Here is a 26,085-nt window from a genome sequence, read left to right as displayed (position 1 = left end):
AGCTGTGACCCTAGTGAAGACATAATTAAACCTAGAATAGTCCAGGAACAAAAGAATACCCAGCTATCCTCACCAGGAAGTCTTAGTAACAAGGAAAAAGAAACTGGAGTCCAAACAGCATTAAACTCTGAAATTCACTAACTAGGAGGCTATCAGGGAACTATGTGAGCTCCTTTGTGGGTACACCTCCAGGTGAATCTTTTCTAGGTTTTGTCCCTATTACCTAAGGGAAAGACAGCAACAACCGCCAGCTTTCCTCCAATCCAGACCTGCAGGACTCCTGTGAGCCCCGAGCAGGACGTGCAAGCCAGCACAGGGACAGAAAGCCAGGGAGAAAGAAACAAGAGATGAGAAACAGTGGCCTCCTGTGTGCCAGGGAGCCCAGAGGTTCACAGCAGGTGTTTTCTCTCATTCTTCATGTTGTGTATTTTAAATTAGCTCTTTACACTTGCATACACATGGAGGTCAGAGACAACTTGTAGAGTCTGATCTTTCTTCCTACCATGGGTTTTCAGGATGGAACCCAGATCTTAGACTTTGATGGCAAGCGTCTTTACCTGCAGAATCATTTCACCCATAATATATTTTGAGACAGTGTTTCTCACTGAACCCGAGCTCACCAATTTGGCATGGCCTAGCTGTGCAGTGAACTCCAGGGATCCTGTGTCTGCCTCATCCAGCTGCTAGAATTAAAGGCACATGCTGTTGCTCCTTGCTCTCTACGTAGGTTCCAGGAATCCATATTCAGATACTAAGTCCTATGTGGCAAGCGAAGTAAGCCATCTCCCCAGTTCTGTCCTAACATTTTTTTTTTTTTTTTAAATAAGACTTCTTCAGGTTAAGGCCTGGGAATGCTATAGCATTATCTCTACTTTTTTTTTTTTTTTTAAAGATTTATTTATTATGTATACAGTGTTCTTCCTGAATGTATGCTTGCACTCCAGAAGAGGGCACCAGATCTCATTATAGATGGTTGTGAGCCACCATGTGGTTGCTGGGAATTGAACTCATGACCTCTGGAAGAACAGCCAGTGCTCTTAACCGCTGAGCCATCTCTCCAGCCCTGTCCTAACATTTTTTAATATAACTAAGACAAAAGAATACTTTAAGATTTGTCTGGGGAGAAAGTTAAGGAAATCTAAGGAAGGAGTCAGCAAATCATGGCTTCTAAATCAAATCCAGCTTGCTGTTTTGTAAACAGTTTGTCATTCTGTGTATTTGTGCCTGCTTCAGAAGTTAGAGGACAACTCTGTGGAGTCAGTTCTCTCCTTCCCCTAGTGCAGGGGTTGGATGGTCTCTATTCATAAGGACTCCACTCTGCCACTATAACCAGAAGGTAGTTATAAACAAGACAACAAGTAGAGCCTAGTGTGTTCCAATAAAGCTACTAGTGAGCTAGCAAGACGGTAAGAGAGCTTATTTCAAAACCTTAAGACTTGAGTTCAATTCCCGTAAGTCAAGTAAACGTGCAAAGAGAAACTAAGTTTGGTGGTGTACACGTTTAATCCCAGTACTCAGGAAGTGGGTAAATCTGAGTTCCTGAGGCCAACCTCAGGACTGTGAGTTCCATGCCAAGGGTACACAGATAATATCTAAATAAATATAATCAAAAAAGGGTGAGAACTAGGCATAGTGTCTCACATCTGTAATCCCAGCCCTTGAGAGGCTGAGGCAGAAAGGTTGCCTTGAGTTTAAGATGAGCCAGGGCTATAGGTGTGAAATCCTGCCTCAAAAAGAAAAGGCTAGGGAGATATATATACATATTTCCTAGCATGCAAAGCCTTGATTTAATCTCCAGTACCACTGAAAACAACAAAGCTGGGAGCTGGGCATGATGGCGCTTACCTTTAATCCCAGAACTTGGGAGGCAGACAGACAGATCTATACCAGTTTAAAACCAGACTCATCTACATATCGAGTTCCAGGCCAGGACTATATAGTGAGACCTCATCTCAAAAACAAACAAACAAATAAATCCCTGTGTCCACAAAGAAAAGCTAAACAGAAGTAATTTTCTGGTCAGGGGGTCTATCACAGTGATAGAGCACTTGCCTAGCATCCATGAGAGGCCTGGGTTCAAATCCCCATACTACAAAATTGTTTTTCCTAAAAATTAGTATTATAAATGAGACCTAAAGTCTCCAAACTGTGCAGTGTCAGAGGCATGGCACAAACCATAGGAGTGCCAAAAAGTATTTTAAGCTGTTGAGGGAAACACAGGAACACTTGACCTACACTGAGTTACTAGACGGAGCTGGAGAGATGGCTCTTCCAAAGGATGTGAGTTTAATTCCCAGCACCCACATGGCAGCTCACAACTGTCCATAGCTCTGGTTCCAGGGAATCTGACACCTTCACACAGACATACAATACATGTAGGCAAAACACCAATGCACATAAAATAAAAATAAATTATAAAACAAACAAGGAAGCAAAGGTGAGTAGGATGTGACTATGAGCACGGTACAAAAGTGTCATAAAGAAACCCATTGCCGGGCGGTGGTGGCGCACGCCTTTAATCCCAGCACTCGGGAGGCAGAGCCAGGTAGATCTCTGTGAGTTCGAGGCCAGCCCGGGCTACCAAGTGAGTTCCAGGAAAAGGCCATTATTTGGATTGATCACTCAAAAAAGTGTATGTAACTTACAGATATAAATGTAAAGTGAGAAATGAGAGTGGAAATGTTCACCATGGTCTCAAGGTACGATAAACTAGGAGGTGTCCAACTGATGTACACATCTCACTAGGTAAAGTATTAGTTATTCAATGCTAAACTAAAAAATATCTTCTTTTAATTACATTTGTTTTTAAAAACAGCCATTATGTAATAAAAGTACTTAAGACTGAATCCAAGCATAGTGAAAGGGGTCTGTAATCATAGTTTTGGGGGCTAGGGATACACCTCAGTGGTAAATCCTTGTCCAGACCCTAAGTTAATAATGAAACAACAAAAAGCACCAGTTATAATATAAAGAACAAAAAAGTATTTAAGAGGCTAAAGCAGGATGATAATGTTCAAGGCCAGCCTAGACTTTACCTGACTTTAAGATCAGGCTATGCTACATTAAAAACTCATAAAAAGTTTTTGGGTTCTCAAAAAAAGTTATTATGAAGATACCAAAGACATTTTTAAATATTTGAAAGATGAATTTGTTATTTCCAAAGTCGTGTGTGTGTGTGTGTGTGTGTGTGTGTGTGTGTGTGTACACAAACTTTAATCCCAGCATTCGGAAGGCAGAGGCAGGTGACCCTGTCTCAAAAAAACCAACAGCAAAACAAAACAACAACAAAAGACGAAGGGTGTTGGCACACAACTTTAATCCTGGATTTTGGGAGGCAGAGCCAGGAGGATCTCTGGGCATTTTCGACCAACCTGGGCTGCATGAGCATGAGACTCAGCCTCCAAAAAAAACTAAAAGGGGAAAAAAATCATCTTTAAAAAAATGTTGTCTTCGCCGGGCGTTGGTGGCGCACGCCTTTAATCCCAGCACTCGGGAGGCAGAGCCAGGAGGATCTCTGTGAGTTCGAGGCCAGCCTGGGCTACCAAGTGAGTTCCAGGAAAGGCGCAAAGCTACACAGAGAAACCCTGTCTCGAAAAACCAAAAAAAAAAAAAAAAAAGTTGTCATTTCTGTGTTTGCAAGAGCTTAAGATCCCCTTGGAACTAGACTTCGAGCGGTGAGCTGCCTGATGGGGAGAACCCAGGTCCTCTGTAAGAAAGAAAAATGATCTTAACCCATGAGCCATGTCTCTAGACCCCACCACCACCACTAATGAACTTATTTGAAAGCAAACAAAAAGACCTCATCTATCTGTGTCAAGGAGGACTGCAACGCTGTTAGGAAGACAAAAAAAGACTGTATCTCTGGATTCAACATCTCTAATGCCTCCAACAGTCTGAATGTCACTCAACATTCCTTTTCTGGAATCAAGGACAGCGTCTGATTATGTAGCCCAGGCTGGCCTTAAACTTGAAATCCTCTTACCTTCACCTCCATCATGCTGGGGTTTACCATCACACTTGATTCAACCTGTTTGCTTAGGAGTTTTTTCCCTACAGCAAAGGAGAGTTAAGGTTCCTTCCCACTGAAGAATTCTCACATGCCAACTGTTTTTGTTTTTAAGACAGAAACTTTGTAGCTCTGACTGTCCTGGAACTCACTATATAGACCAGACTAGCCTTGAACTCACTGAGATCCAAATTCAGGGATTAAAAGCATGTACCACCATGCCTAAGCTATTTCTTCAAGCATGTAAGAAAGGTGTTTTAAAGCCATTTTAGGGTATCTGTTTTATATTGAAAGAGGCCCTTTTTAGTAATAAACATATATAACTCAACACCAACTAAAAAGAAAATTTATGAAATCACACCAGTTTTCAACTCAAATCTTTATCCCCCAAGATTTTTGTAGTATTTCATAGCAGAGAAAGCAGTTCAACCATTTTTTAAGCATTGATGCTATTAATTAACAGAGACATCCTTAGAAATAATCTTTCACTGGCCTGGAGAAATGGCTCAACAGCTAAGAGCATGTGCTGTTCTTGCAGAGGATCAACATTCAGTTCTCGGTACCCATATGATGGCTCACAACTATCTATAACTCCAGTTCGAACCTCATACATACATGCAGGCAAAATACTCACACAGGTAGAATAAAATCAACAAATCTTTTTTAAAATTGGCAAAGAAGTGGAAAACGGAAGTGAAATTGACAGTCACTATCCTCTTCTGGGTATGCAGTGACCTGGTCCAGGAATGCCGTTTTCCCACTCCAGTCTGTTAATAAGATTCACAATCAATGATACGTGCCCACACATGCTAGATGTGAGCATCATCCCTCAACTTCATGAGCTGAAAAACTTGCTTTCTTTATCTTCCAAGCAGTGTGACCTAGACAACATACACTCCATTTCTCAAAGCCAAGACATGAACTTTAAAGTTAAAACATAATTTCAAAAAAATACAAACTTCAGCAGGAGTGTGATGATTCATGCCTATAATCCTAACACTTGGGGGCTTCTGCAGGAGTATCATAAATGGGAAGACAGCCTGGGCTACATAGTGAGCTCCAGGCTAGATTGGGCTAGAATGAGTCCCCATCTCAACAAAACAACATTTTTAAAAAGCTGGAGGTGGTGGCACATGCCTTTACTCCTAGCATCCTCTCTTTATGTTCAAGACCAGCCTAGTGAGTTCAGGACAGCCAGAGTTACATAGTGAGACCCTGCCTCAAAAAAACAAAAATTATAAATAAACAAATAATACAGTTTTCAGTCAAACCTAGGAAACTCAATTAACTTAATTTACACACCCACTAGATCAGAAATGAGAATTTCGGGGCTGGTGAGATGGCTCAGTGGTTAAGAGCACTACCTGCTCTTCCAATGGACCAGAGTTCCAGTGCCAGCACCCACAAGACAGTTTGCAACTTCCAATACCAGGGCATCCAATGCACTCTTCTGGCCACTGTGGGCATATGATATATTGACAGATAGAGGGAGAACATCCATACACATATAATAATTTTTTGGGGGGGTGGTTTGAGACAGGGATTCGGTCTGTGTAGCCTTAACTTTCCTGGAACTCACAGAGATCCGCCTGCCTCTGCCTCCCAAGTGCTGGGATTAAAGGTGTGCACCACTACACCTGGCAAATAAGAAGAGTAAATTTAAAAAAAAAAAAAAAAAAAAAAAAAAAAAAAATCAATCAAATGCCTTAACATCAGAGTCTGGTTCAAATCAATTTTTGCTCATTCTGTGGACTAAGAGTCTCACTTACAGACAGCTCCTACCCCAACTGTAAGAACACAACCCAAAGGAAAGAGAAGTGCCAAATCACCAGAGTACTTTACCCCTTCCCTGCTGCTGTGTTCACATAACCCCAGGCCATGCTTATGGGAGCTGGCTACCTATTTACTCAGTCAGTCCATGGTAGGCTCTGAAAGATGGGCCAGCGGGCCATCTCTGCATTCAAACAGGTGAGAGACAGTGCTGAAGAGGAACAAAGGAATAAATGCAATGAATGGCAGGTCATAAGAAAAGCTACAATGGGCGGTGGTGGTGCACGCCTTTAATCCCAGCACTCGGGAGGCAGAGCCAGGCAGATCTCTGTGAGTTTGAGGCCAGCCTGGTCTACAGCATGAGATCCAGGAAAGGCACAAAGCTACACAGAGAAACCCCGTCTCAAAAAAAAAAAAAAAAAAAAAAAAGGTCACTCAACTGACTTCTCCATTCCAACACACTAAGCAAAAAAGACAAGTAAATCTGTTTTCTGTAACTCACTCTCTTAGTTTTATAGCTCAATTCACATCTGCACACCACTATTTCCTCCCTATTCTCGTGTGTGTGTGTGTGTGTGTGTGTGTGTGTGTGTGTGTGTGTGTATGTGAGAGAGACACTAAACCCAGGGCCTGCTCAAGGCTAGCATTCAGCCTTTCCTGATTCATGTGAAAAATAATTAATAGTACAGCTATCCACTACAATAAAAGCAGCTTCTGACTGAACACGGTGGCACACACCTCTAACCCCAGCATTCGGAAAGCAGAAGCAAGTAGTTATCTGAGTTTCAAACCAGCCTATCTACAAAGTGAGTTCCAGGACAGCCAGGGCTACATAGACACCCAGTCTCCACAATAGAAAGAAAAAAATCATGAAAAAATCCCACTTAAGTATACTGCTACATATCACTTATTACATTCTAATCTGTGTGAACCCATCTTGTAGACAGTGACAAACAGAAAGCAGGAAAGAAGTTAGGATATAGGTGAGAAAAGTTATTTCATGTTAATTCCTATGAATTCAGGTGGTTATTAGTCAAAATAGGTTTAGTAGATCAATCAGAACATTCAGTTAACAGTTTTAAGTTTACTCATTGCAAAATAGGTTTTCTCTAAAAGAGAGAAAACCCACATAAAATGTCAAAATCAGTATTTAGTGGTTTGACATCTACAACATCACAAAGCTGGTACCGCATCAGCATTCCTACAAAGCTGTAAGAGGTCTGAAAGGGAGACCCTGTAGCAGATCTCGTCTTTCTACATTTTGCACATTATGTACCTCCAAAGCCAAGGCTGTCTTGTCGTAGGCATTAGGGACTCGCTTCTGGATAACCCTGGCATAAATGGGCCCATTCTGGAGGTTAGGGAGCGGAGTGTTGACGCTGGGTTGGGCATAGGGCCCAGGCTCCGGCCCACCCAGTGGCTGTGGGTGGGAACCCTCCTGGTTACCTCCAATCAGAGCCGATACTGAGGCGGAGGCAGGTCTATACTTCTCCACGTAAGGGACTGGAATCATCCCCCTCTTTCCTTCGCTGTCCTCTGCATTCCACCACTGCTCTTCAGGCTTATCCCGGATTCTCAGGATGTCTCCTTTCTTAAAGGGAAGATCTTCTTCATCATTCCCATTAAAGTCAAAAAGGGCTCGAACATACTCTGCCTCCTCCTGCCTGAGAATCACTCCACTACCCTGCCTGGATCTGGAAACTGGTTCTATCAATGTTGTAGTGTCCAAATAGTGTATTTTGTAGAATTCCAGTAAAGCAGGCAATGAATCAAATTCTTGATCTCCTATTCGGAGCCGGGAGGGACTCACTCCTGGAAAAAACAGAGCAAAGTGTCATTTGAAGTTATACTACACTGCATATGAAGCAGATTTTTATGTATTTCTCATACATATCTAGTTAATATTGGATACAAAACCTTTTCTTCACAGTGCAAACAGGTATCACCCTTTAACACTGAGCATCCTCTTCCAGAGGACCCAGGTTCCATTCCCAGCACGCAAATGGTGGCCTCACAACTCTAACTCCAGTCTCAGGGTCTAATGCCCATTTTCTTGACTCCTTGGGCACTTGGCACCCACATGATGCACAGATATCCATGCAGACTAACACCTATACATATAAAATAAATAAAATAAGCATTCTCTGGAAAGGAAGATGCCCCTCACCATGGGGAGTAGAAGGAAAAAAAGACAGCAATGACAGGCCAGGCCACTGGGTTCGCCAAGATAGTACAACACACGCACTTGTTGGTCATTCTCCCAGTGTTCTGCTGCTATCCCATAAATAAAGTAACCAAATGTACTCTACGACCTCAGGAAATAACAGCAAGCTCTCCTTTTTGTGGGGATGGGGGGTTTGAGACAGGGTTTTTCCGTGTAACAAATCTGCCTGCCTCTGTCTCCGAAGTGCTTGGATTAAAGGCATGCACCACCATGGCTTATTTTTTTTGTTGTTATTTTGAAACATGGTCTGTGTAGCCTTGGCTGATGTGGAACTCACTTTGTAGACCAGGCTCCCAGAGAGCCATCTGGATTAAAGGCGAGTGCCCTGGCCTCAAGCTGTCCTTTTTAATAGGTCCGTCCATGCAACTGCTTCCGCATGAGATGAGAAAAACTTGGAACCTACTCTAAGCTTATACATCACCATCACTACAATGTACAATTCCAAAGATGGCATCAGGTTCCCGGGATCTGAATTACAGATGGCTTTGTGTGATGACATGTGGGTGTAAGGAACTGAACCCAGATCCTCTGCAAGAGCAGCGTGTTACTATTCACAGAGTCTCCTCAGACCCAAAGATTTAAGTATGAATGTGTGTCTGTGTGGAGGTATGTGCACACAGCTACCTATAGAGTTCAGAAGAGGGATTTGGCTATTGGATACCCTGTAACTGGAGTTAGAGGAGTTGTGAACTCCTGGTAGGAATGCTGGAAACTCAACTAGGGTCCTCTTTAAGAGCAATATAGCTTCATCTCAAGACCATACTTTAAAAACAAAAAGTAGCCGGGCGGTAGCGGTGCACGCAAGCCTTTAATCCCAGTGCTGGGGATGGGGGTGGGGCGAGGCAGAGGCAGGTGGATCTCTGTGACTTTAAGGCCAGCCTGGTCTACAGCGCAAGATCTAGGACAGCCAAAGTTACACAGAGAAACCCTGTCTCACAATCTTCCCCTCCCCCAGTCCCTCAATCTATTCTTTGGAGAAAGGAAGATCAGGAGTTCCAAGGTCATCTTAAGATGCATATGAGTTTAAGGGCAGCCTAGTACATGAGAGCCTATCACAAAAACATGAAAACTGGAACTAAGGAGATGGCTTTATTGGGAGAGTGTTTATCTAGAATTGCATTAAGCCCTGAGTTTAATACCCAGTACCTCACAAACTGGTATGGTGGTACACGTCCATAATCCTAACACTCTGGAAAGTACAGGCACAAAGATCAGATGCTCAATGTTATCCTCAGCTATATGGGAAGGTAGGGAACAGCCTGGAATACATAACTGCACCTCTAACCCTCCATCAATTTCTGCTCAATCAATGATCTGAGAGAAAGGATCTAGTACAGACACTTAAAATACTATGCCACAGTTGGGTGGTGGTAGTGTACGCCTTTAATCCCAGTACTCGGGAGGCAGAGGCAGGCAGAGCTCTGTGAGTTCAAGGCCAGCCTGGTCTACAAAGCAAGTTCCTGGACTGCCAGGGCTACACAGAGAAACCCTGTCTCCAAAAACAAACAAACAAACAAACAAACAAAATAAATAAATAAATAAATGAAAAAAATTCATGACAACTATGTGTATGTCATAAATACAGAGCACATTTTTACTGAGTCTACAATTCAAGAATAGTAAGTGAAGATACATCAGCTCAAAAGAAACAGAGTCTAGGGATGCAGTTTAGAGGGCTTACATAGTCTACCTACGTAAACACTCTTCAGGAAAACTGCAACATTAACTCAACGGTTCTAAGGATGGGCCTACAGAGATGATTTTTGGAAGCTTAATTATTAAAAAAAAAAAAAAAATTGGCTGGGCGGTGGTGGCGCACACCTTTAATCCCAGCACTCGGGAGGCAGAGCCAGGCGAATCTCTGTGAGTTCCAGGCCAGCCTGGTCTCCAAGGAGTTCCAGGAAAGGCTCAAAGCTACACAGAGAAACCCTGTCTCAAAAAACCGGAAAATAAATAAATAAATAAATAAATAAATAAATTGCAGGCGGTGGTGGCGCACGCCTTTAATCCCAGCACTTGGGAGGCAGAGCCAGGCAGATCTCTGTGAGTTCGAGGCAAGCCTGGTCTACAGAGCGAGATCCAGGACAGGCAACAACAACCAAAAAAAACACCTACACGGAGAAACCCTGTCTGGGGGAAAAAAAAAAAAGAGAGAAAGAAAGAAAGAAACCGGAGCCACCACTGCTGGCTGGTTTTTTAAAAAAAAGTATTGTGTATGTGCATGATGCATGATTGTAATCAGGGGACAAAGGCAGAGTCAGTTCTTGCCTTCCAGCTTTATGTCGGCTCCAGGGGCCAAGCTCAGGTTGCTAGGCTGTCCACTGAGCCATCCCACCCCCCAGTGGCTGTTTTTTGAAACAGGGTATGTGATACAGCCCAGAGTAGGCTTGAGCCTATGCTTTCCTGCCTCGGCCTTCCAAGTCTGGGATTTTAAATGTGTATCACAGTAGTTGACACGAGGAGACTATTTTGGTTATGACTGTACAGCAATGCTACCTTACAGCTTCTCTTCACAAAGAACTGCTCCTATTCTAGTCTGTCCTCACTGATCTAATTCAAGACGACTTTCGGTGAAGATAGCAATTGTGAAATTGTTCAGAAATCTGCTCAGTACTTCCTGTTGAGAAAGCTCCAAGGACCATTTACAGAGCAGAGCCGCTGACACAGCAAAGAATCTGTTGCTAAGAAGATCGTCCTAGATCACAGAGGGCAGAAAACTCCATTGCTAATGTTTAGCCAACCACAGACCAAGGTGCACCTGCCAAAACGGCTTTTACTTGTTACCCCATTGAAACCATGGTTGACAAGAAGTGTTCAGAAAGCGTCACTTACTCTTTAAAAAAAACTCACATGGAATCTTCTGCCTTAGTTTCCTGAGTACTGAGATTAGAAGCATGAGCCACCATGCCTGACTTTACATATATTTTTAAAATTTTTTTTTTTTAAGATTTATTTATTATGTATACAGTGTTCTGCCTACATGCCAGATCTCATTACAGATGGTTGTGAGCCACCATGTGGTTGCTGGGAATTGAACTCAGGACCGCTGGAAGAGCAACCAGTGCTCTTAACTGCTGAGCCATCTCTCCAGTCCCAATTTTTTAAAATATTTGTTTTGAGACAGGGTCTTTACTATGTAGTCCTGGCTGGCCAGAAACTCACTATGTAGACCAGGTTGGCCTCAAAATCATAGAGATCCAGTTGGTCCTGCCACCCAAGTACTGGCATTGAAGGCATGTGCCAAGCCTAACCTATTTATTTGTATTATGACTGTATATGTGTGAAGAGGTCAGAGGACAACTCACAGAAGTTGGTTTTCTCTTTCCACCCTACCGGGCCAAGGTCTCTCTTATTTTTGCTGTGCCTTGTAGTCCAGTCACTTAGGAGTACTAGGATTACAGGTGTGAGCTACTGGATCCAGCTTTGTCACATGAGTTTCAGGGAGCTAACTCGGGTCACCAGTCCTCTCCTGGCAAGTGCTGTTACCCACTGAGCCACCTCACATATTATTAAAATTTTTCTGAAATTATATATCCTGTGTGTGGGTTAATGTTTCTGTCTGTGTTTGTTAGTAAGAGGACAATTCTATTGGGTAGATCCTCTCACTACACCATGTAGGTCCCAGGGATTGAACTCAGACCACCAGGCTTGGTGGCAAGAGCTTTTATTTACCTGCTGAGTCATCTCATCAGCCCCATACATTATTCCTTTTTTAAGACTATTTTGCCAGGTGGTGGTGTCTCAGCACTAGGGAGGCAGAGGCAGTCAGATCTCTGTGTTCAAGGCCAGCCTGGTCTACACAAACAAACAAACAAACAAAGATTTGTTTGTATTTATATGCATGTGCCTGTGTGCCATACCAGCTATAATAGGTGCTCCTTGAGGCCAGAAGAGGTCAGATCACCTAGAGCTGGAGTTACAGGTGGTTGTAAGCAGTCTGATATGGCTGCTGGGAGCAGAACTCTGGTCCTCTGGAAGAGCAGGAACCAATCTTAACTGCTGAGCCATGTCTCTGGCCCGTGTGAATTATTCTTAATCAACATACATGCTTAACTCTGAAATTAGGGAAAGAGGTAAAATGAAATTCTACTTCCAGCTTTAAGAAACAAAGAGACAAAAGTGTGAACAGTGTGATGAGTAAGAAACAAAGGAGGGTGTCTTAGAAAGCCATCTTGGCTGTTACTGCAATGGGAGATGTGTTCCTATAAAACCCAGCAGCAGCCGCCGGGCAGTGGTGTTGGTGCACGCCTTTAATCCCAGCACTCGGGAGGCAGAGCCAGGCGGATCTCTGTGAGTTCAAGGCCAGCCTGGTCTCCAGGGAGTTCCAGTAAAGGCGCAAAGCTACACAGAGAAACCCTGTCCCAAATCAGAAGGAAAGGGCAGTTCTGTCGAGTCAGGAACATTTCCAAAGCACCCGTAATCTAAGAAGGAAGGCAAACACTCCCTGTCACTCACTGCTGCCCCCACCCCCCCATTATAGTACTAAGGGCAAGTGGAATGTGCTTGTGTGAAGCTGGGGGCTGCTGGAAGAACCAAGAGTACCACTAAGTTAAACCCCTTTGAAAGGTGGGTGCAATGAAATTTTAAAAGGATAAGCTTCAGAAGCTCCTCCAGCACACCAAGTGAGATGTGGGCTTGAACAGCGGCTCAGCAGTTAAGCATGCATGCTGCTCTTGCAGATGATCAGGTTCCCAGAAACTGCAACTCTAGTTTCAGGAGATCCAACACCCTTTCTGGCCCCCAAGGGCACCAAGCACAAAAGTGGTGCGCGCGCGCAGGCACGCACGCACGCGCACACACACACACACACACACACACACACACACACACACACACAGACAAAACACACAAACCACTTTAAAAAAAAAAAACATCAAAGATAAGTTTAATTCTTTTCTTGTTCTAATGCTGCTAATGCTGCATGGTATAAACTGGCCTTTTTCTTTTGGCTTGGCAATCCCAAACTAACAAAATACAAGCAAAGCAGTAAACAAAACCTTTGACACACTTTACCTGCACACTTGTACGGTGTTAGCACTACAATAATGGAGGGACGCCTAATTTGACTACTTGGCAATCAGATAGATGGGGCAGGCAAATTTCACTGATTGCAACCCCAGAAGGGAAGAAAAGGGAAAAGAATGCACATAAGTCATAGATAAGCCCAGACCTCACCACAGCTATGAATTCGGGTTCCTTTTCCATCCTTCTAACCACAAACAGCCAAAGGCAGGAAACAGAAGGGCGGGAAAGGAAGGAGATACAGTCGTCAGTCTAGAGGACAGAACCAGCTACAGAGCCTATAGCTTCAGAGCTACCCGGGACTCGGAAAACTTCACCCACTCCATATCAAACCTGATGAGATTCTGAATGTGCAGTTCAGACATTGAGATCAAACCTAGGTCCTCACACATGCTAGGCAAGTTTCATTGAGAAAAGTTCTTACTAAATTGCCCAGATTAGCCTTGAACTTACCATGTAGCCTAGACAAGGCTTCAACTTGTAATCCTCCTGCCCCAGCCTATCAAGGAGCTTGAATTATATAGGCTTACATCACTAGGCCCTGGCTTGAGTGTGCAGTTATGAATTAACATATCAAAAAAATAAGTATTAACAGGTGTGGTGGTAAGCGCCTGTAATCACAGAATTTAAGAGGCTAAAACAGAAAGACTGTTCTAATTTCCTGGGTACCCTGGTCTCCGAATTGAGTTCCAGGCCAGCCAAAGATATGTAGTGGGACAAGTAACAAAATAAACAAACAAAAATAAGCAAACAGTTGGATTCTTTTTTTTTTTTTTTTTTTTTTTCTTTTTGTTAAGTGCTTCTCTGCTATCTGTAAAACCAATTACTTTTAAGCTTTTCAAGCCTCAGGTCACATCAGTTTTTACAATGTCATTCCCCAAAGAATTCGTAACACCTGAGGGCACTGTGCTAAAACTGGCTAGGTAACTTCTGACAAGATCACCAAGAGCTGCTCCACCATCAACCCTTCCAAAATCACACAGCACTTCCTCTTTACTTCATTACTGTTCCTTTCTTCCTCCTCCTCTGCCTATATCATACAGAAGTTGCTTAAATAAATAAATACCCAATACTGGTCTAATACAAAGGCTGCTGCCTTCCATCTAACAAGGAATTCTGAAGACTAAGGAAGCCTGGCATAACATGTGCCTATAACCCCAATATCTGGGAGGTGGAAACAGAAGTATCAGGAGTTCAAGATCATTTTTGGCTACATAGAGGAGGTTCCAGGCCAGCCTGAGCTACATGAGACCATTTCAGAAAACGTAACAAATATTAACAATAAACAAGGGAATAAAGACTATGCAAACAAGCCCAGCGGAGGTGGTGGCGCACACCTTTAATCCTAGCACTCGGGAGGCAAAGCCAGGCGGATCTCTGAGATCTCTGAGTTCAGAGGCCAGCCTGGTCTACAGAGCGAGACCCAAGACAGGCATCAAAACTACACAGAGAAACCCTGTCTTGAAAAACCAAAAAAAAAAAAAAAACCAAAAAAAAAAAAAAAAAAAAAAAAAAAGACTATGAAAACAAAAATCTTCTAAAAACAGTGGATATTGGCATGGTACTTTATAGATTCATGTTTGATAGAATCAGATTCTCATTTACTGGCTGTTACAACTGCTATCTAATTCCTTCTCTGTGCCTCAGTTTCTTTGTAAAACAGGCCAAACACCTATCTAATAACTTCTAAAGTGGCCAGTGCCATGCACAGAGGGGGAGACAAGATGGAGAGACCAGCCTAATCTAAAGTGAAACCCGTTTCCCAAAAGCTAACATAACAACTCTGCCTTTAAAAAAATTAGCGGCGGCCAGACAGCAGTGGCGCACGCCTTTGATCCCAGCATTCGGGAGGCAGAGACAGGCTGATTTCTGAGTTTAAGGCTAGCCTGGTCTACAGCTAGTTCCAGGACCACCAGGGCTATACTGGCAACGTAAGTTTGGTCCCTGAAACCCATATATACCCAGTGAATGAGAGAACCAGTTCTCACTCATCTCCACACATACACCTCAGAACATGCAACCCACCACCTATATCATGCACACACACGTAACAATAAAAGTTTACAATAAATAAATTTTATTAAAAGGCTGGGAGTCAGCAAGATGACTCAGTAGGTAAAAGCATTTGCCCTATGCCTGACAACCTTAGTTTGATCCCTAAACTCACATGGTAGAACAGACTCCCACCAAGTTTTTCTCTGATTTCCATATGGGCCCTGTAGCACTCATATGCCCACATATACACACAAAATTTTAAAAAATGTACAAAAAAGTATACCACAGATTCTAAATGAGACGAAATTTCAGATTCATCCTTCCGCAAACCCTCTCAATTCCTTAAGAAATTTCAGGCTGGGGTGATGATTCAGTGGGTAAAACTTGATGCACAGGCACAAGGATCTGAATTTGGACCCCCAGCATTCACAATGAAAAACCAAGCTTTATTTCTGTAAACCCAACACTGGGAGGCTAATGCTGAAGAATCCCAGGGGCTCATGAGCCTACCAGTCTAGTCATTTGGTGACATTCAGGAATAGTAAGAAATCCTTTCTCAAAAAATAAAGTGACAGCCAGGCGGTGGTGGCGCACACCTTTAATCCCAGCACTTGGGAGGCAGAGGCAAGCAGAGCTCAGTGAGTTCAAGGCCAGCTTGGTCTACATAGTGAGTTCCGGGACAGCCAGGGATACACAGAGAAACTCTGCCTTGAAAAAAAAAAGTGACAATCAATAGTGGAAGATGCCCAACACCACCTCTAGCCTTCATACCCAGGCACACATAAACACATACACATTACAGACCCAACTCCAAGAAAATTTCAATTCACCCAAAAAATTCTTTGAATTACACTTCTGCCAGAGAAGATTCCACACTATCTTGATAACTCTCAAGAGCAGAACAGTAGGATAGGTCCAACAAACTCAGAATTCTCTCCTGGAAATCTGCAATTCACAGAAGCACAGTAAAGCTGGTGGCAAGTCTTACAGTGAATAAACCTGTTCTATCTGACCATGGGACTTTTTTTTTTTTTTTTTGCATGAAGTCTCTCGTAACTACTAAAGAACTCTGGAGAGCAGCAGGAGAGATGCTCAGCAGTTAAGAGCACACGCTGCTTTGCAGAGGACCTGGGTTCAGTTCCCAGCATTCACATGGTAGTACACAACCATCTCCAGTTCCAGAGGATCTAATAACACCTTCTTCTGGTCTCAGCAGGCACTGCATGTACGTGGTATATTTATATACTTGCAGGCAAAACAATCATATATGTAAAATAAAAATAAAGAAAATTTTTAAAAAAGAAAGACAAGAAAGAACTTCTCTGAAACCATTAGATTAGAGGGATACCCTGACCACTCATCTCCAAAGTGAGGTAAGATGATCACAGCCTTGTATTAAGATGATCACAGTGTGTATTAAGCAAACACTCTTACCAGTAAGCTACATCCCCAGCCCAAGGAAAGCTCTGAGGCTCCCGCACCCTCTAGACAACAGGTGGAAAGCTTCAATTGTACAGGTAACAGCAATTACAATGCTGTTTCCATGGACTAGACCCAAGGCCTTTTCACACCTCAAGCACTCTACTCCTTTCTACTCAGCATTACTCCCTAAGTGGTCCTGTGTTTACCAACCACACTGTGCATGCCAAAAAGCCTTTCAGAACTACCTTCTAACATCGTTATATTTTTTCTTTTTTCTTTTTTGGTTTTCAAGACAAGGTTTCTCGATGTAGCCTTGGCTGTCCTAGAACTCACCCTGCAGATAAGACTAGCCTCAAACTCAGAGATCCACCTGCCTCTGCCTCCCTTGAGTGCTGAGATTAAAGGCATGAGCCACCACGCCCTGCGCGTCATTATATTCTTAATAATTATAACCTGGGTATTTACTTAATATGCCTGCCACATTCAAGTATTTTATATATTTGAATCCATTTACTCATTGTAACAGCCCACCCTATGAGGTGTTGCTATTTTCCAACTTTCACAGAAGAAGCCAAAACAAAGAAAAGTTTAGAAAAAAAAAAAAAATCACCCAAAGTGAGTATGAAGTGGCAGGTGGGACTGGAGAGATGGCTCAGCGGTTAGGAGCACTGGCTGCTCTTGCAGAGGACCCAGGTTCAATTTTCCAGCACCCATTTGACTACTCACAACTGTCTGTAACTCCAGTTCCAGGGAATCCAACATCTTCACAAACATACATGCAGGCAAAACACCACACATGAAACAAAAATAAATGTAAACACATAGAAGAAGTGGCAGATAACTAATTGGAACCCAGTCTTACTTGTCACTAGAATATGTAAAATGTATGTCCAGTGTGGTGGCCCACACCTTTAATCCCAGGCAGAGGCAAGTGGCTCTCTGAGTTTGAGGCCAGACAGACTTACATAATGAGACCCTGTCTTTAGATTACACACACACACTTTATTCAAGTTTGGTTTTTTGGCCTCCAATTCACTACATAGGCAGAGATGATTTGTACTGTGAACTTTCTACCTCCACCTCCCAAGTGCTGAGATTACAGGTCTGTGCCACTAAGCCTGGTCTGTGTGATGCAGGGGACTGAAATTGGAGCCTTCAGTCTTACTAGAATAAAGAATTCTATCAACTGAGGTACACTCCCACCTTCTCATTCAGTTTAGGACTCTATCAGTCAAAAATCTAGTCTTTACTGTTTCAAACAGAAGAAACTAGTGGATCAACTGTTCAAGTCTTCCCAAGAGGCTCCTCTTGAAGCCCAACCTTACAGAATATGACCAGTAAACTTGAACAAACTTTCCCCTATGGCTCTGGGGCAGAGTCAAGATGCTCCAAGGCTATAGCAGCATAGGAGATCATCTGAGGGAGCTAAAGATCTATGCTAAGTTCAAATAGGGTCACTGAGCTGGGCCTAATGGCTCAGGCCTATAATCCCAACATCAAGGCAGAGGCAGGATCTTTGTAAATTAGACATTAGCATTATCTACATAGTGAGTCCCATGTCAGAGCTACAAAATTATTCCATCTCAAACAAACTGTTATTGGGATAAGGTGACAATCCCTGGCCTATCTTACCCACATGCCTCTTACTGTGTGTGTGTGTGTGTGTGTGTGTGTGTGTGTGTGTGTGTGTATGATGTATGCATGAATGATATAGGTGTGGGGAGGTCAGAGGACAACCCTTATGAGTTGATTTTCTTACTCTACCTTGGGATCCAAGGATCAAACTCAGATCCTCAGGCTTTCAAGACATGTGCTTTACCTAGTGAGCCATCCTGCTAGCTCTTATTTTTACTTATTTATTTATTTAAAATTATGAGCTGGGTAGAGGCAGGAGGATTTTTCAGAGTCAGCCTGGTTTATATAGACAGTTGCAAGCCAGTTAGGGCTGCACAGTGAGCCTCTGTCTCACAACAAAAGAATGGAGTTTCCTGTGTGCACTTCAGGGATCCCAAACAAATAAACAAAGAATAACAAAACTATATAATGAAGGGTTGGGTCAGTTCTCAGGTCACACTGTCTAGCTCAAATTCTGGCTTAGTTATAGACTGAATGTATGACCTTACAAGTTACTGGATTTCTAGTTCCTCATCTGAAAACTGTGAATATTTTAGTAAATGGAAATTGCAGTATTTCACTCACTATACTGTTACTGACAGCTACTTATATAAGACACACAAAGCACTCAGCAAAGCATCTGGCACACGCTAACCAGTCAATAAATGTTAGCTATTAATATTATATATGCCTCTCTAAAACTCAGGTAATTCCTGTGTGGCTTTAAAAAAAAGAGCTTAATGGGGAAAACAAAGATTAAGTAACCATCATAAAGTAAAGACAGCAAGTGAACTGACTGCCCATAGAGAAAATGGGGTACATGATGAAACAAATTGCCACAATGCCAATGAACTTTCCACACCTCACCCACAAACTGGCAAGCTCCTCGCCTAGGCCAACCATCTATTTTGAAAAGGTGGAGCTGCTAAGATATAAAACCACAATGACCAGGTATAGAGAAAAATCAAACTAACAAACCTGCCTGCTGCTATTCCCAAATTTTGTAACAAAACACACACAGAAAGCTGAGGACTGAAATTTTCTACCCCACTATTGGGAATAAAACCTAGGCTGCCCAAATGCTAGGCAAATAAACTACCACTGAACTATATCCCTAGTCCCATCCACTAACCTTACTTTTTATTTTGAGGCAGAGTATTACTAAGTTCTCCAGGATAGCCTGGAACTTGTAAAGTCATCTTGCTTCAGCCTCCTAGGTGCTAGGATTAGAAGCATGAACTACGAAATGGGGCTGAGAACTGAATTTCAATGATAACATACCATCCTAGTATGGCACTTAACACAAAACAATAGATTATCTTGCAGACAGCACAAAAAACAGAATTTATCTTATTTAGGGCAAATATGCTATATTAATATTCCTATCTTATATTATTAAACCTACAAGACTTAGAAAGATCTAAATGTGTAAACTAAAAAGATCTCAATACTCAGTTTTTCCCTTAACTTGTGTGCTAACAAAAAAAACTGTCTATCCCACCTCCTCATTTCTGGCCAAACTGAGTTAACTTAAGTCAGGACTATCCTAAAAGGGCAGGTCTGCTAAGGTTAGCCAAGAGTCTTCATTCATGAGACTGGCTCAGATCTAGAGAGGAAAAGGCTTGCACTTCAAACACCCAGAAAGCAAGAAGCTTGGTGCTATTACATACATACACAGACAAAGATCACTCTGCAACTCAGAAACCTCAAGTACTAAGTGCATGGATTTCCTTAATATTGCCAAGACAACTCTAATAACATGGGCAAGACAGTTAGAATTCAATGATCCTTGACAAGGAAGACCCAGTGGTATAACTAAAATTCTTCGTGTTATCTTCCAGCCAGGTCTGTTCTTGTATCCTGGAAGACTTTGACCACAGCACCAACTCACTGAGCACGAAAAGATCCAGAAGTACATGACAGACACTGTTTAAACCCAAGGAGAATGACGCTCCATTCACTTCCAGGGTTGTTCTCATTGGCTTATACCTGGTTTATTTTCTGAAGGAAAAAAAAAAAATCTTTCTTCCACTAATCACTTAGAAACTAGAAACTCTAGTTGCAGCAGGCAATCCTTTGGACACTTAAAACCTCTTGAACACAGTTTGCCAGCTAGGCTTCAATTACGCTGGGCTGGTCACAGAAGGCTTTTTTCTATTACCAACTCACTTAGTTCACCACCTTCGTATTCCACAAGGGAAGAGCACGGTAAAAAGATTTTGGAAAAATGCCCAAGAAAGGAAAAAACCGCCCGGCTTCCTGAGGGTGTCTCCATCCCTCCCAGCCAGCCAGTACGTGGTGACTTCCTACCGAAGGCCACCAGGGGAGGATGGCCAAACCCGGCGCTAACACTGCAGGAAACGTCTCAAGCCTAAAAGCCACTTGTAGAATTAGCAGATCCATTCTGGACACCTCTGCCAAATTATGTCCCCGCAACATCCCCATTAACTCTTTGTCCCCAAGTTGCCCAAGTTGCCTGGCCCTGCCCTGCCCTTGGGCCTGACCCTGGCGCTCAGCCCCACCCCGGGGCCGCAGCAGTTCCCCTTCCCCGGCTCCCAAGGCACACCCAGAGGCCTCGGTAAGCAGCTCCTCCTCCCCCACAATCCCGCTTGTCGGTGGGAACCAGCTGGAGCTGAAGGCAGCTCCCCCGCCAGGGTCACCGCTGCCCTCTCTGCCCACGTCTCTCCTCCTGAAGCAGAACCGAGTTCCACGGCCCTCATCCCCGCCCGGAGCCTCCCGCCCGTCTGTCCCTCACCCGGCGGAGGCTGAGCGGGCGACGGAGGCACTGGAGGGCGCGGGCCGCTGCTGTTGATGATGTAGTGGGAGACACGCGAGTTCTCGGAGACGCTGAGCACATAGTCCCCGGGGCTGGTGCTCGAGTCCCGCACCAGGAACACCCCGTGCCGCTGGCCCTGCAATAGCGCCACCGCCTCCTGCCGGCTCAAGCGGCCCCAGTACCAGCTACTCCGTTCCTCCGAGTCGAAGTTGCCCGCCATGGCCGCCTCCGCGCCTTCACGCTGGGCCGCCGCCGCCACGCGCGCCCCTCCAGCCCTGGCGCCCGCCGCCCAGCGGACCGGCTCCGGTGTCAGGCTCCCAGCAGCGCCCGAAATGGCGGCGGCGGCCGCGGGCCTTCCCCACCGGAAATGACGCGCTCTCTACCCGAGGGAGGCTGCCGGGAAGGGGACCGCCGCCCGCCATTGGGAGAAGGGAAACGGAGTCCTTGGGGCCCGCAGTGCGCATGCGGCTTCATGGGCGTCGCCTCCTGGTCCAAACTCTGACCGCCGAGGATGGGGAGGCGGAGTCTAGGGCTAAGGGGCGGAGCCTCAGTCCCTAGGCTGACTGATCAGTGTTTGACAGATTGGTGGTGGAGGTCTTTCGCCCAGGACCTACAGGTAGCAGCTCCAATGCAAAGACTGGAGTAGAAAAGACGGTGTGGTTCCAAGATGTTAGCCTCTGTCAAAGCTCCCTGACAAGCTGGTCTTTTTTTTCTGTTGTCTTCAGTTTCCCCCGAGGCCAGCTCGAGTTCGTGTTATTCAGTAACAGTCATAGACATTGCATTTGCCTTGCAGGTGCAGTGGTGACCCAGACTGGGCTGTAAGTCACCGAATTCACAGACCAGTGGGAGGAACCAGGAAACAATTAATGACAAAGGAACGCCAAAGGCTGTGATGGGGAACAGGGATACAAAGAAATCGACTAAGTAGTCTGTAGAGGGATCCAAAGGACGGGGTAAAATGACTCAAGACTGTAATCCCAACACCTGGGAAACTGAGACAGGAGGATTACTGCGAGTCTGAGGCCCTACCTTACAAAACCTAAACAAATAACGACAAACAGGGGTCCACAGATGAGGTGGCACAGGTTGAATGGTGGGGTGTTGAATGGCAAGTGAGGAAGGGTACTCAATGCAAAGAAAGCAAAATGTTCAGACAGGCAAAAGAACGGAGTTCTCCCTATTGAGGTCCCCATGTCCCCCAGCCAGAGCCTTCTCAGTTTTCAGCTGTAGCAATGGGTATCTCCTGCTCTCACTCCCTTTGTGATCATGATCATCTCTCTTCAATTTTTTAAAAATGATTTTTTTTTTTGAAACAGTGTTTCTCTGTGTAGCCCTGGCTGCCCTGGAACTCACTCTGTAGGCCAGGCTGGCCTCAAACTTAGATATCTGCCTGCCTCTGCCCCCCAAGCCACCAATGATGCCCTGCTTGAAATGAAATCTTACTCTGTAGCCCAGGCTGACTCAAGATCCTTCCACTCCAGCCTCCCCAGTACTGGGATTACAAGAGCACCATACCTGGGCACGATTGCCATGATTCCTGTGCACAGCCTGCCCGCGGCTGCTCCCGAGGCTAGTTTGCCGGATGGCACTGCAACATCAATGTAAGTTTTCTAAATACCAATCTGCTGTTACCCTGCATAAAACTTTGAAAAGCTTTAAAACTTCCAGTTTAGGGGCTGGAGAGATGGCTCAGTGGTAAGAGCACTGACTGTTCTTCCAGAGGACCCAGGTTTAATTCCCAGCATCTACATAGCAGCTAACAACTGTCTGTAACTCCAAGATCTGACAGCCTCACACAGACATACATGCAGGCAAAACACCAACTGACATAAAAAAATAAATAAATAAAATTTAAAAAACCTTCTAGTTTAGCGCCCAGCATAGAATGGAGCTAGCCTCATCCTAACAGCTCCTACCTGAACCCCACATTCTTTCACTGTCCGAGGGCCTCAGCCTCAGTGTGGTTTTTTTTTTGTGTGTGTGTGTGTGATCACCCTATCACTCCCTTAGCACTGCATCCACATTATTTCCATTATAGCTTTTACCTCTTGTCCTGAAAGTTTTCACTTACAGGCCTATCTGTGGCTCATGCTAGAATTCTTCAAAGGCCAGACATCTAGCTAGGTAAATCCCACTACTGGAGAGACTGAAGGAGGAGCTGGAGGACAACCTGGGCAACATACTGAAACGGTACCTCAAAAAACCTAAATCTAGTCTAGAAAACCTAATATTTTTTAATAACATCTACATGGCTGGAGATTTGGCTCAGTGAGTAAAGGTACTTGCCACCAAGCCTGATGACCTGAGTTGGATCCCTGGGAACCACATTGTGGAAGCAGAGAACTGACTCTTGTGGGTTGTCCTCTGACCTCTGCATGCTCCGCCACAGCACATGCATGTATACCCACAAACATCCACACCAATAAATAAATTGTAAAATAAATTGGGGGGGGGTGTTTCGAGTCAGGATTTCTCTGTGTAGCCCTAGCTGTCCTGGAACTCACTTTGTAGACCAGGCTGAACTCAAACTCACAGAGATCCACCTGCTGGGATTAAAAGTGTGTACCACCACTGCTGGCTTCTAAAATAAATTTTAAAATATTTAAAAAAAATAATAACAGCTCTCGTTTAGTCAGGAATCACTACCAGGCATGGTGCTGGATGCTTTTCTACAGACCATCTCATTTTACACTCACCCCAACCTGAGGGGCTAATATCTTTAAATTGCCTAATTTTACAGATAAGGAAAGTGAAGCTCAGAATTTAAGTTAATTGTTCTTTTGAAGCATGAGTACGTACATATACCACAGCACTCATATAGAGGTCAGAGGACAGCTTTGTGGAGTTGGTTCTCCCCTTCCACTGTGAGGGTCCTGAAGATTTATCTCAGGTCATCAGGCTTTATGGGCAAAATGACTTTACCCACTGGCCCACCTCAACGGCCTGTTGTTGTTTTAGGGGGGATCTTGTGCATGCGTGTGTGTGTGTGTGTGTGTGTGTGTGTGTGTGTGTGTGTGCGCGTGTCTCTGTGTGTGTGTGTGTGTGTGTGTGTGTGTCTGTGTCTGTGTCTGGGCGTTGTTGTTGTTGTTGTTGTTATTTTTGTAAGACAGGGTCTTTCTGTACTCCTGGCTGATCTAGAACTCACTGTGTAAACCAGGCTGGCATCTGCTTGGAGGATATGGCAGAACAGAGCGCTCTCCTTCCAGATCTGAATTCTAGCTCCTCACTTAGCAGTCGCAAATGTCAAGACAAGTTCAACTTGGGGGATAAACTCACTGGGATAGCGCTTGCCTAGCATGCTAGAGGCCCTAGCTTCACTCTCTAGGACCCATCTCAACATGCTAGTACACACCTATAATTTCAGCACTTGAGAGTTAAAGGCAGGAAGATCAAGGCCAACCTTGGCTACTTCATGTGTTTGAGCTTAGCCTGAGCCACATAAAACCTTGTCTGAAAAACAAACAAGGCACTATGTGGTGGAGGCAGATGCAGGTAGAGCTCTGTGAGTTCCAAGTCAGCCTGGTCTACATAGGGAATTCCCGGCCAGTGTGGGCTATGTAGTGAGTCCCTGTCTCAAAACAGACAAACAAAAAGCCCTAAGCAAAAGTCATCCTTGGCCTAGTGGGGAGCTCAACTCTTCCGTGGTGTGGCCGGGGCCAGCCCTGTAAAAGACCGCAGGGAAAAGAGCCCTTCTGCGTTATCAGTGACTCATCTTGACTTAGCTTAGTCACCAGGAACCAGCAGCAGAAGTCACTCAGTGTGAATGCTGGCCCTTGGGGGAAAATGACTATCTGCTGTCCCTTTTCAGGACTGCAGGGCTTCAAGGCAGGGCCTTACCCAGAGACTGTCTGAGAAACTCCAAACCTGCTTCCTACAATAAACAAAAAGGAGAGATCTGTTTTTGTTGTGTTTATTTGTTTAGACAAGGTTACACTATGTAGCCCCGGCTGTCATGGAACTTGCTGTGTACATCAGGCTAGCCTCAAACTCACAGAGATCGATCTTCCTGCCTTTGCCTCCCACAGGAAGGAGTATTTATTACATAGCCTCATGGCTTTCAGACTGGCCTACAGTTCACTACATAACTATGGATAACCTTGAACTTCTTTGTTGTTGCTGTTGTTTGGTTTTTGAAACAGGGTTTCTCTGTATAATAGTCTGGCTGTTCTGGAACTTGCTTTGTAGATCAGGCTGGTCTCAAACAGAGATCTGCTTGCCTCTGTCTCCTGAGTGCTGGGATTACAGGCATGAGCCACCACTGACCAGCTTTTTTTTTTTTTTTTTTTTTTTTTTAGTTTTTTTGAGACAGGGTTTCTCTGTGTAGTTTTGGTGCTTTGGTGCCTAACCTGGATCCCGCTCTGTAGACCAGGCTGGTCTCGAACTCACAGAGATCCATCTGTCTCTGCCTCCGGAATGTTGGGATTAAAGGCGTGCACTGCCGCCGCCGCCGCCACCTCCCAGCCGGAAATAAATACTAAAAAATAAAAAACTCTCCCCTAAACCAAGTGTGGTGGCACATATCTGTATCCCTAGCATTCATAAAGCAGAAGCAGGAGGATCACTGCAAGTTTGAGGCCAATTTGGTCAGCTCAGCAAGTTCCAAGTTAGCTAGGGCTAAGTGGTAAGACTTTCTCTAAAACAAACAACATAGAAAAAATCGTTTCAAATAACCCTGGACTTTTTAATTCTAACCTATTTTTATGTTCAAGCTATCTGTGTATTATTTCTCCTGCAGTTGTACATAGAATGTTTTTACATTCAAGAAAAGAAAAGAAAAATCGTTGTCAGTGGGCTGGAGAGAAGGCTCAGCAATTAAGAGCACTTGCTTTTGCAGAAGATCTGAGTTTTGGCTTGCCAGTACCCACATGGTGGTCCACACCCATCTGAAACTCCAGTTCCAGGACATCCAATGTTCTCTTCTGATCTCCACAGGCATCAAGCATACATGTGGTGCACATACATCCTTGATGACAAAACACTTAAACACACAAAATAAAATAAATTATAACTGAGCTGTGTGGGAGTCTGTCAGAGTCCAGCTCCGACCTGTGGAAGGGTTCTTGGGGAGAGGAGAGAGGAATAAGGAAGTATTAGATAGAAAGACAGAGACACAGGATAGCTTCAGGAGGGACCTGGGTCAATACCCAGTCACCACGAAGTTTATTCCAAAGGGCTTTTTTTTTTTGTTTTGTTTTGTTTTTGTTTTTGTTTTTGTTTTTGGAGACAGGGTTTCTCCACGTAGTTTTAGTACCTGTC

The 26,085-nt window shown here is 44.2% G+C and overlaps 1 protein-coding gene and 1 long non-coding RNA gene across 3 annotated transcripts in view; one reads left to right on the top strand and one right to left on the bottom strand.

Moving 5' to 3' along the window:
* Nucleotides 1-21,161, bottom strand: part of Crk (CRK proto-oncogene, adaptor protein) — a 28,918-nt gene extending 7,757 nt beyond the window's left edge. The window contains exons 1-2 of one of the 2 annotated variants that reach the window (XM_059271216.1): nt 20,809-21,161; nt 7,053-7,588 (exon numbers count right to left, since the gene is read on the bottom strand). In XM_059271216.1, the coding sequence (XP_059127199.1) occupies nt 7,053-7,588; nt 20,809-21,049 (777 nt within the window). In that variant the 5' untranslated portion in view covers nt 21,050-21,161. The remainder of the gene's footprint in view (nt 1-7,052; nt 7,589-20,808) is intronic. The other variant, XM_059271218.1, reaches the window with a different exon arrangement.
* Nucleotides 21,128-25,775, top strand: LOC131917416 (uncharacterized). Its single transcript, XR_009380670.1, has 3 exons — nt 21,128-21,445; nt 21,623-22,430; nt 25,565-25,775. It is a non-coding gene; the product is annotated as an uncharacterized LOC131917416 (long non-coding RNA).
* Nucleotides 25,776-26,085: the final 310 nt, after the last annotated feature.

Source organism: Peromyscus eremicus, chromosome 8a (genome assembly GCF_949786415.1).
Source record: "Peromyscus eremicus chromosome 8a, PerEre_H2_v1, whole genome shotgun sequence".
NCBI lineage: Eukaryota > Metazoa > Chordata > Mammalia > Rodentia > Cricetidae > Peromyscus > Peromyscus eremicus.
This window is presented reverse-complemented; position numbering and strand designations above follow the sequence as displayed.